At 28.5% G+C, this 12,663-nt stretch overlaps 1 protein-coding gene across 1 annotated transcript; it reads left to right on the top strand.

Moving 5' to 3' along the window:
* Positions 1-410: 410 nt before the first annotated feature.
* Positions 411-2,666, top strand: LOC111677765 (probable cytochrome P450 28d1). The gene is made up of 7 exons (XM_023438953.2): positions 411-630; positions 702-840; positions 1,042-1,149; positions 1,318-1,413; positions 1,479-1,895; positions 2,026-2,413; positions 2,471-2,666. The coding sequence occupies exons 1-7, from the start codon at positions 434-436 to the stop codon at positions 2,638-2,640; spliced, it is 1,515 nt and encodes a 504-aa protein (XP_023294721.2). The 5' UTR covers positions 411-433; the 3' UTR covers positions 2,641-2,666.
* The last annotated feature ends 9,997 nt before the right edge of the window (positions 2,667-12,663 follow it).

Here is a 12,663-nt window from a genome sequence, read left to right as displayed (position 1 = left end):
TAGAGATTACTTTAAAAATTAAAAAAAAAAAAATACAATCGCAATCCTAAGCTATGTAGAACATGAAATGTTTATCAGTGTATTTAAGCGAGTGATTGGCATAAGGAGATCATGATGCAAAGCTTAAGAAATTATTTTAGTTTTAAATTAAAAGCTCTTAAAATTGTTTGTATATGTTTGATATAATTTCGTTGATATTGCATGTAATCGCTGTCGGCTCCTGCTAATTTTCGAAGTCGGCCATTGACTTAAACAAACAAACTTAGTTAATAAAGCTTTTATTATAATTTATATATTGTTATCAGCTGTTTAGTATTCAACTGCATAACACAATTATTTTTCAATTATAATCAAATTCTAAATATTTATTTTTTTTCTCTATCTCTCTAAACGTTCATTTACCATTCAGTTATCAGTCGATATTTGAAACATCATGTTGTTCTGCGTAATATCATTGTCAATGTCATTGTCGACAATAATTCTTATTGTTTATTTATATTTATCATGGTATTTTAATTATTGGAAACGACAAAATATTGCCGGTCCTCGACCTCAACTACTTAAAGGAACATTTCCCAAAACCTATGCTGGGAAATGTAATTTACTTAATGAATTGCATGAAATTTATATGTAAGTTTTTTTTGAGGAAATCTTATAAACACAACAAGATTTTAAGATATATTTTTTTTTTTTAAATTTAGGCATTATAAATACAGAGAAAGTTATGTGGGTGTTTTTATGGCACGCAGTCCAAAATTATTTATTTTGGATCCCAAATTAATTAAACAAATACTTACGCAGCAATTTACTAAATTTCGTGATAATGAATCGTCACAGTGGGTAATTTTTTTTTAATTTAAATTTTTGTAAAACACAAAAATTACAAGATACATAGAAATTATTGTAAAATTAAATTTAGAATTTAGAATACCTGAACTTCGAATGACATTTTTATTATATTTGACCATCAGTGAGCTATTTGCGTTTTACAAAAATATTTGAATTAATAGAAAATAAGATTAGAATGTAATAATTTTACAGTCTTCTGAGAAAGTAGAACAATTACGATTTGGAAGTCCCTTTGTTTCGGTCGGTGAGGTGTGGAAAGAAAAAAGATCAGAGTTGGTTCAAGGTCTAACAGTAAATAGGGTGAGTAAATAATATTGTTTTAAAATTTATAGTTATACATCCTTATTCATAATCATTTATCAAAAGGTTTATAGAACAAATTTTCTATGAAAATTCGTTTTCTAAACCTTTGATAAATGCTTATGAATAAGACCCATAATCTATAATACTCGATTTTTTTTTCCTTAGATTCGCAGCCATTATGAAATAATGAAGGAAAGTGCTTCCGAAATGATCGCCTTCATTAAAGCTCAAGATCCCATAATCGAATGGGATGCCAAAGATGTAAGTAAAATAAATATCCTTAACATATTCACACAAAAACAAATAAACTTTTAATTTTTCCTAAGCTGGCAAATCGTTTCACTTGTCACATAATGTCCAAATTTATATGGGGCATTGATGAGAATACTTTCGAAACCTTAGACAAACACTCTACCATACATGAAATAGCGGATCAGATGTTAAAACAATCTTTAAAATGTGTACAGTATTATGGTAAAACCGCCGCCTGGCCATGGTTAAGAAAAATACAACCTGAACGTTTTTTCCCGGCCGTATCTGATGGTTTTTTCAAACAATTGGCCAAGGATGTCATGCAACAGAAAATTGCCACAAATAATAAACAAAATGATGTGATCAATCACTTGTTGCAGCTGAAGGAGAAAAAATCTTTAAATGATGTACAAATCGCTGGACATACGACAACTGTGCTGATTGATGGCTTTGAAACGGGGGCCATTGTAATAGCCCACTGTTTGCTATTGGTAAGATAAGGATGGTTGAAAGGAGTGAGAAAAAAAATGACAACTAATGAATTAAGTGTTATAGTTTGTTTCTGTTAAACACATGTTTTTTGTTGAAACAATAAAATGAACTTCATTTTTTATTTTCCAGTTGGCTCGTCATCAAAGAGTACAGAAAAAACTACGCCAAGAGTTGTTAGAGGCCGGCGACACGATAACTTATGACCAATTAATGGAATTACCTTATTTGGATCAATGTATTCAGGAAACTTTAAGATTATTTCCTCCTCTAGCTACTTTATTTAAAATTTGTACCGAATCTTTTGAGCTACAAAATGAATTTTCTGGTTCCAGAGTTTTACTAAAGCCTCAAGATATTGTTTATATATCAGCATATTCTCTACATCACGATCCAGATTATTATGAAAATCCTGAGGAGTTTTGGCCCGAAAGATTTAATCAGGAATTGGGTGGTGTTAAGAAGTATAAAGATATGGGAGTATTTTTGCCATTCGGGGATGGACCCAGAATGTGTCCAGGTTTGTAGTGTTATAATAGTTTCTGATAATAGGTTTTGTTAATTTTGTTTGTTTTAGGCATGAAATTGGGTTTATCGGAGGTTAAGGTGGCTGTAGCTGAATTATTGAAAACTTTTGAATTGTCTTTATGTGCTGGCACACGTTTGGATAATAAAATTGCAGCGGATTCATTTCTGTTGACTCTAGATGGAGGTATTAGAGTGTATTTTAAATGCTTAAAGGATTAAATAAATAAAATAATAAATTGATGTTACTTATAATTTCTTAAATTATTGAAGGCATAGCTGCACAATTTTATATTCGTGGTGAGTTTAAAAACGAGGGTATAACCCATAATCTCGACGAGACTATACACTAGGCTATGGAGTAGTATACAGGCTACAGGGACTATAGTATATAGACGGGAATATAGAGTTATTTATAACAGGGCTATGAACTAATCGATAGACTAATCTACAGACTAGACTAGTCTATATTATATTACTGATTCACTATTTACGGGGGTTAATTAAACCTCTGCCAGGAAATTATCCCCCAACCCAACCTGCACTCATAACCCCTCATATGATTAAATTTTCCACATGCTGCGCCAGATGTAACGGTAGCAATAACACGTGCGAAGGCTTTATTTTATTACTCTATAATAACTAACACCAAAGCGAAAAAATATACCATCCAAAATAAGAAAATGGAAATGAATATATTTTCTTTTTACAAAAATTGGACGCATTTTTTCCCTTATGAAAATAAACAGAAGAAAACTTCATAAAATGTCTTCTTATTATTATTTTGTGCAGCAATTACTTTCACATTTTCATAAATCAATGTGAGAGAAAGCAAAAATATATTTGAGGGGATACAAAAAAGTAAAATAAAGAAATCTTGTCTTCCAATGGAATCAGAGCTTTATGAAAAACTTTTATATTAAGTAGAGGGAGGTAATTTGTTACGAAAAGTTGTTTTTTTACCCTGAATTTTATTTTATTTCATAACAGCCAACTGATGATGATGCATGCAACATCAACAACAAGATTTAGCCCCAACATAGAGATGGTTCTTTTCGTTGTTATTTTATTGAAGCGTAAATTACAATGAAATTTAATAAACGGTAAATTATGGTCATAAATATTCTTTATTTTCGGCATATGTGTGAGAGAAGAGAACCTGCAGTTCAGTTTGAGTGTCTCGAAATAGTAAGAACAGAAATTGAGCCAGTTTTGAAGGTGAAAAAAACTCTGTCTAAGAACTACTGGGTACAAACTCTGCTACTTACATAGAATGTTGTAAATATTTGATGTTATTTTTATTTGGTATTCATTTTTGATAGTCCGGATGCATGTGAATTTAACAACATTTGATCCTTTTTAAATTAGTTGCCCAAATCATAAAAATGAAATGAAAATATATTTATATAAAGAGTGTAGTAAATATTAATTAGGACAAAGTTAAGGAAAACACTTTTTGTTAGGAAGTTTTTTTTACAGACAATCAAATATAGTTAGGCAGGCATTTTCAAAGGAAAAGTTAAGGGAATAATTTTGGTAAGAAATATAGATGATTCTATGAGGTTCCTATATACATGTAATCAGATTCTTTTCTTTCGACTATGGAAGAGTGTATTAACGAGTTATAAGCCTTAAGATTCTATAGATAAGATTTTAGAGGAGATTATTCCCTAGAACTGTTTATATTGGCGGAGCAGTGGTGTGCATAAACGAAAATATAGACGAGTAAGTATACGATACTTTAGGTTGAAAACTTAAGACTATTTTATATACAATATTTTTGAGAAGTGTAAGATGATACTTTAGAGGAGATTTTCGACGGGTTTATAGATCAGACTGTAAATGAGTGTATAAGGTTTTAGGCGAACTAGAGATGTGCATAAAGAAGACTTTAGACGAATAAGTATACATGATTTTCGGCGAACTAGACGTGGACATAAATGAGACATTAGACGAGTAAGTATACGAGACTTTAGACACTAGTCCATGCATGAGTTTATAGATAAGATAAGAGAAATCTAATACACAGTATTTTAGACGAGTTTAAGATAAATTTAAAAGGGTAAGTATACAAGACATTAAAAGAGAATATGCATGAGTTTATAGATAAGGCTTTAGACGATTTTACGAAGGAGAAAGTTAAAACTATAGATTCGAATCCTTAGGCGATTCTGTAGGCAATATTTTACAAGGCAAGTTTAAGTTAATATTTTATAGATTAAACTAAAGTCAAATGAATAAATTAGACTTTAGATCGACCATTTCATGTAACTAAAGAGAAGTGTATAAACGTGAGTATAGGCTTTAGTTTCTATGGACTGGATTTTAGTGGAGTATAATAAAATACACTTTAGAGATAATATTAGAGATAGATAAGGAAGATATTGGGCGTATCTATAAACGAAACTAGAGATGACAAGTATTTACTTTAGTCTGTAAAAGTAGGTTGGGTTGTAGATGATAAAACTACATGGCGAGTAGATAGACGAGATTTTCCAGAAAAGGCTTTTGATAAGGGTTTAGAGATTTTAGATGAATTTATAGTATAGGCATAATTCGATCATATACACAAAATTAGAATGAGTCTGAAAACAAGATTTATTTTAGTTAGATGTGACTGTTGATGAGTCAATTAAGGAAAATACACTGGAATAGATAAACTTTATACGATTTATATTTATATTTTTTATAGAAAATACTTTAGATAAGTCTTTACATAAGGCTTTAACGATTTTAGGCGAATCTATAACATATGTATAATACGATCATATACATATATGATTGTTAAAAGTATTAAAATGTTTTTAATTAAAATTTATATTTTTTTTAAATAAAGTCTTATTAACCCATTAATAACTTCAAAATAGCATACTAAAAATTTTATTTAAAAATGCTGATTGATAGTTAAGTTTTTCTTCAACATTTCTATACTTCAAATTAAAACCTATTAAACAAACTACAAATTTTTAAGTATTTAAAATATCGATTACAACATATTGTGGTTTTAACGATTCTTCTTAGGCTAATAAATAAAAAAAAACACATTGGCAAAATTTATAAGTTTAAATCATTAAGAGATGATAGTTTTTCTTAGAAAAGAAAATACTTAAAAACATCAATCTCTTCGAGAAAAAAAATTCAACAAAAAACCGAAGTTTTAATGAAAAAGTTTGTCTAGTTATTTGTGGTTTTCTAAAAGAAGATTAAGGATATTTTCTCAAGAAGAAAAATAAGATAAAATGCAAGTATTTAATGTAATATAAGAAAATAAAAAAATGTATAAAAATAAAAATTCTCTAGTAATAAAAACTTACAAATATTTTACACATATGTTAAAAAATCAGGAATTTTTGTTGCACATACAAGCATTGTTTAATTTTTTGCTGTAGTATTTTTTGTTATTTTGTTGTGGGGCTGTCGTAATAGTTCTTCCTCCTTTGGCCTACTGTTCACCACAATCAGGATTTTAAATTTGTTCTGGTTAAGCATGTGAGTTTATTGTTATAGTTGTTGTTGTTATGTATTTGGTTTTATACTGACATGAAAATTATTTATTATTTCTTTCAAGTTTTGGCATTCAAAACTCCTCCTATTTGATGTTGCATTTTGAGTTGTATTAGTCTTTTTTTCTTTTGGTTGTTATTATTGTTTTTTTAATATATTTTCTTAAAGTATTAAGAACATTTCAAGTTTTGCTGTATTTTTTTTTTCTCGGTTTATTAAGAGTGAACTTTTCCATAGTGCAAAAGATGCTGAAATGAGTTTGGGGCTGTTCTACTTAAATTGATTTTATGCTTGATACAGTATTGAATATTATTGCGTGTGGTTGTACATCAATTGCAGATAATGTCGTATTTGTCTTTGGATTAATTTTTTAATAATTTTTATTACAAGAAATAGGACATCGAAATAGTTTATAGTCTATGAAAGTATTATCTTAAATTGGTTCATTCTCTATATCTAAAATTTTACATTTCATTGATGAGATATTTTTTTCTTTGAAAACAACATATTAATAACAAATGCAAGTTTTATAAAAAATTGCATGTTTTGATAGGATTTTGCATTTTTCATAGAAAATTGCATTTTTCATAGAAAATTGCATTTTTCATAGAAAATTGCATTTTTCATAGAAAATTGCATTTTTCATAGAAAATTGCATTTTTCATAGAAAATTGCATTTTTTTACATTAAATTTTGCACTCAAAACAAGAATTGAGGAAAAATAAATATCTAATAGAAAAATGAACTTTGGATTGACCGAACAATTAAAATTTGTCACTGAAATTTAATTTTTTTGTTCACTAAATAATACCCAGACTGATATCGAACATTCACATTTTTATAAATTTTTCTGTATATTACGTTTTACAAAATTATGTCCTAAAAAAGCAAAGCTTAAAAAATGTTTCCCCTATGAAATTGATTTATTACTTCAAAGAATTGAACATAAAATTTACAATGGAAAATTTTAAGGAGAAGGAAAGAAAATCCAATTGACCTATCAACATTTTCAAACAAATTCTAGCCCACACAAGTAGCAGTAAGTGATGAAATATAAATGTGATATAAAAAATGTCTATGCACACATACATATATGGATGTGTGTTTTATCTATGCATGTTACATTTCCGATATTCTATTTTAAAAATAATGACAAGAACACCGAAATCTGACATTATAACAAATGAATTTTTAGCCAATTTATGATTGATGTTGTGTGTATTTATTGAATTCCTTAAGGACTTTTACACACACGCACACCTTTAATGAATATACACATACATAAATAAACATTCCTGGTCAGGGACAAATAAATAACTATAGAATGTTGTTTTTGTCTTGTAGCCTTAAGTTATGAAATTTTAAGTTATTTTTTGTATCTTTTTCTGTTGCTTTTGCTGCTGTTATGTTACATCAAGGTATTCATATACATTTCTTAAAAAAATCTTTACAAAAACATGTTACAAAATTGTAAAATTTTAATCAATTGCCAAATGTATTTCTCAAAGGAATTTTCAAAATATTTTAAGATTTGTTTTTACATAGATAGTAATGTTGTAAGCAAGGATACATATTTTTAGTTTACGTAGGAAAACAGCAACAACATTAAGAAAAAGTCATTTATTTTCTTTTTTTAAGATAAAAGAAAACAATCTTGTTTTATTTGTTTTTATTATTATTTTAGTTTGTTATTAATTTATCATATTTAATGAAGTTTTCGAATAAAAAATACTTATATAAATATATAGCATTTTATACATTGCATCGTAAGTATTTCTTACGGTTATTTTGAATTGATGATTGTAAGTTTTTGCACAAACAAATATTATGGATAAAAATTATATTTTTCTTGTTGAAAAATGATTTGAATTTATTTAAATTTTATGTACATAGTACGTATGTGAAATTCTCGGGTGTACAGCTGTAATTTGATTTGGGATTTTATTTAAAATTTATTAACAAATAAATAATGTCAGATTGTTTAATAAATCAGAAACTAACAAAAACAGAATTGAAAATAAACTAGTAATTAGATAACACTGAACTAGAACTGAACTAAAACTGCAGAAGAACTGAACTAGAACTGAACTAGAACTGAACTAGAACTGAACTAGAACTGAACTAGAACTGAACTAGAACTGAACTAGAACTGAACTAGAACTGAACTAGAACTGAACTAGAACTGAACTAGAACTGAACTAGAACTGAACTAGAACTGAACTAGAACTGAACTAGAACTGAACTAGAACTGAACTAGAACTGAACTAGAACTGAACTAGAACTGAACTAGAACTGAACTAGAACTGAACTAGAACTGAACTAGAACTGAACTAGAACTGAACTAGAACTGAACTAAAACTGAACTAGAACTGAACTAGAGATAAGCAAATTTTATAGAATTTTAACATTACCCTTACAACTGGCTATTCCACTTCAATAAGCAAATAATTTCAACCTATTAATATTTTTATTGTCGAAATCCTTTTAATTAAATTCCGCAATTCTAAAGACACTTACATTAAATCCAACAAAAAAGCAAAATAATTAGCGAAGACGGTTTCTAATAAATATATGTATTTGAATATTTATTACATTTAAGTTAACGCTTCTTTCTTAGAAAGTATTTAACTTCCTTTTTAAATATTCCAAATTGTTTTCTTTGTTCTCTACAAATGTTTGAGCTTTTATAAAGAAGCCCACCGCCTTCCCGTCATTATATATATTACTACTTATACTATTGTTTATTTTAACTGAAATATAGCAGGAAACAAATTTCTAAAATTCCAGAGAAAAAAATTAAGTGAAATTTCAGTAGTAATACTTAGTAAGTAATAGTATAACGAGTAGTAGTAGTAGTAGTAGTAACGTTTAAAATTTTAATGAGTTCTTCTGCATCAGTTGCCTCATTTAAACATAAAAATAAAATTAAATGTTTTTTTTTTTGCTATTTTTACATCCTTTAGAATAATAAGAATATTTGTATACGCTAGGTATATAAGGGAGACCTCAAAAAACTTAGTACATTTTTAAAAGACAAGTAAAAATTCAATATGCTAGAGATTAAGATGTTTAGGTTTTGGATTCTAAATTCTGGAATTAAGATAGTCTAAATGTTCTCTAATTAATTTCGACTTGCATACTATTAGACGTGAAAAAGAAATCTAAACTATTACTACAACTACTAGAAAATGGGTTCCATCAAAGGTTAATTTTACAGAAATTTCGCATCAAAAACAGAACCTTTTTATATAATTTTTACAACTGTTACAAATACAAAAATATCTCCATAACCACCAACACACAAATGCACACAGACTGTAGTGTGCTTAAAAACGCCATTTGTGATGCATTCCTTAAATTAAAGACAAAATAACTACAGAAATTAAAATTTATCAAATAGCACAAGACAGCAGCATGCAACACAACAATGTCCGGATTTTAAAAGCTACTTGCAGAAACACATAAAATACATATATATAGAAGAGTGGCAGTGGAACATGATAAAATACAACAAAGGGTGCTTTGGCATAGAAGCGGGAGAAAGGGCATACAAATTATACCGTGAAATTAAAGAAATGGTGGTAGTAGTGTAGTGAAAATGAAAAATGCCAGCAATTGTTTAAAGTGTGATAAGGTATGTTATAGTCATTTTCTTAAACTTCAACTCGTTTTTCTTAGCATTTCTAATGATAATGAAACTAATTTAAAAGAATCACACTCTACATAAAAATAAACTGAATGGATGAATAAATGTAGCAAGATAGTACCACCTCCTTTTCTTTCCTTTATTTCCTAGTAGCACTTCTTATTACTTACACTTCTACTACAATTAAACTTGCACTCTTGTGCAAACAGGGGGTTGTTGGGCAGACTAATACAAAAGGAATTATAGATGACACCCCACTTTCAAATGACGACAATATGAACTGTATCTATGTATATCTGTTTGAGCGTTTATTATTTGAAGTTTATCTAGATTAAAAATACAATAGCAATGAAAGATACACACAATGATAGAAATAGAACAGGCCAAAAATAATTTGAGAATTTGAAACTTATTTTGTTTTAAGACTACACATTCATACTTTTTTATATATCCATACAAATCGCATTTTATTACACTTTACTGTGCCAGGTTGATTTTATGTCCTGGCTATAGGGATTTCTAACGCAACAACAACAAAAAACAACAATTTATAACTAATGAAAAAAATAACAAGCTGACAGAGAAACATTACTACTGCAGGTTTATTTCGAAGTACGTTCGCATTTTTCATAGACGACAACAAATACAACAAGAATGATAATAATTTTGCTACTGTTGTTGCTTTTGTTTTTTAAATGTAATGGCCTGAAAATACCGATGAAGCGCAGAGATTTAGAAAGTTATTATTACCTAATTGTCTGGCCTTTAAAAGTCATACTTATGAAATACACATAGAGAAAAAAACATTTTTGTACAAAATAATTTTTTATAAATTAACTTTTATGGAACTAGAACTGAACTAGAACTCAACTAGAACTGAACTAGAACTGAACTAGAACTGAACTAGAACTGAACTAGAACTGAACTAGAACTGAACTAGAACTAGAACTCAACTAGAACTCAATTAGAACTGAACTAGAACTGAACTAGAACTGAACTAGAACTGAACTAGAACTGAACTAGAACTGAACTAGAACTGAACTAGAACTGAACTAGAACTGAACTAGAACTGAACTAGAACTGAACTAGAACAGAACTAGAACAGAACTAGAACTGAACTAGATCTGTACTTGAACTATTAACCAATTAATGTAAATTAAAAATATTGTAGTAGTGTTTCATAAATTCGGACACATCTACTACACTTTTTAATTAGTTAAATGTTCTGCCTCTATTCTGTAAAAAATCTTAATAAAATTATGTTTAATTATACAATATCCTCTTCATATTGCACGCAGTCTTTTAATAAAATATTTCTAATAACTGCTTTCACCAAAACTTGTATATCGTTAATGCTATACAATACCATTCCTTTACATACCCATCATTTATGTAGGAGGACATACCGGGCAATTGCACCATGTTCTATACACATTTCCTAAGTAGTTTATTAGGTTTCTGTTACTAAAATGTTGTTTAAATGCAATACCGATCATGTAATTTTAAATTGAACATAAACAATGGTTTTTAGACTCACAAGCAGAGAAAGAGGCATAAAGTGGAAAAATAAAAGAACAATTTGTACTTTTAAAATTTGATATTTTTTTAAATTAACTTTTTACCATTTCGAGTCACCAAAAAAATCTGTAACAAAAATAGAGTAACCAATGCTTTAGTGTTTTAAGTTTATTTTAGGTGCATGACCACCAAATTGCTGTAAACATACGAGTGTGGTTAAAATAATTATTTTTTTAAGAAAATTATTGACAATGTAGAAAATTTGTTTTAAAAAAATTTTAATTTTCATGAAGTGTTGGACCAGCACCTAACAATAATTTTATTTGTTCCTACAATAATCAATTCGCCCTCGTTTAATTCCATATTTATGAGTTCTATACAAAAACTTGAATTTCTGTTGTTTCAACAAATTTTTCTTTTTCCTTAAAAAAAACACCGCAAGTGTATATTTTCCTTTGGAATATTTAAACTTGTTTGGCAGTCGTAGTGTTTTTTCAACACGACACAACACAACACAAAACGTCCATCTAACAAATTTATTCCACCGACTATATAGAGAAGTTATGTATATTTTGTGTGTATTTGTGGTACATAGTTTTGCTGCTGATATCGTGTTGTCGTATGGACTTTAAAATAATAACTTTATTAGTTAAAAATTCTCATGTTGCATGTGTGTGTGGGGAGCAAATAGCGAGGTGCCAATCAAAGGAGTGGTTCATGCATGCATGCTTAAGTTCATGCATGTTGTTGGGTTCATTTTTTCAAGTTTTCTTTTCATGGTTTTTTCGGTTCCGGGAATTGTTAGTTTTATATCCTGCTAAATGTTAGGACTGCTATTATAAACATTATTTGAAGTGAAAAATAATACCAAGGAAATAAAGAAAATGAAATATAAAATAGCAAAAGGTGTGCAACTTTAATTTTATACTCAAACATTAAATTAAAATTTAATATTAAAATTTAAACAACTTTAAGAAAATTTACAATTTAATTTATAAATCTTAAATGGATTAAAAGGCCATCAAATTTAATTTTCATAACTTTACCAAATGTGGTTTATAAACATAAATGTCTAGTAATTATCATATTGTCTATTACATAATGTAGCAATTAAATACACAATTAAGATACTTTAGCATTAAGTTGTATGAATCTTATATAAGACAAACTTTCTTAGACAATCAATTCAAATTATTTGAAGAAGACGACACAAAAACTCTAAACAGTCACACACATGCCATTAGCCAAAGTTAATTATTTGACAAACCAAAAACACAGATTGACTACCCAACAACAACAGTATAGGGCTGTTGCACCATGCTCCGGGGTCACATAAAAGAAAGAATATGTTACAGACATAAGGGGACTGCTACTGCTAGATAAACTACAAATCGACCAACAATACAGTAACCCCGTATGACAAAAACATTAACCAATATTATGCCACATCAATACACATTCTCATAATTTCAACACACTCCAATAAACACCATTTTTGTATTTTTGGCCCTGGAAGGGAACAGCATGAAAATATGTATAAAGTATCCTTAATGAGAAAACAACACAAAAGCAAGCAG

The sequence above is a fragment of the Lucilia cuprina genome, chromosome 3, assembly GCF_022045245.1.
Source record: "Lucilia cuprina isolate Lc7/37 chromosome 3, ASM2204524v1, whole genome shotgun sequence".
NCBI classification, from domain to species: domain Eukaryota; kingdom Metazoa; phylum Arthropoda; class Insecta; order Diptera; family Calliphoridae; genus Lucilia; species Lucilia cuprina.
Note: the sequence above shows the minus strand (reverse complement) of the source record. Positions and strands in the feature narration are given on the sequence as shown.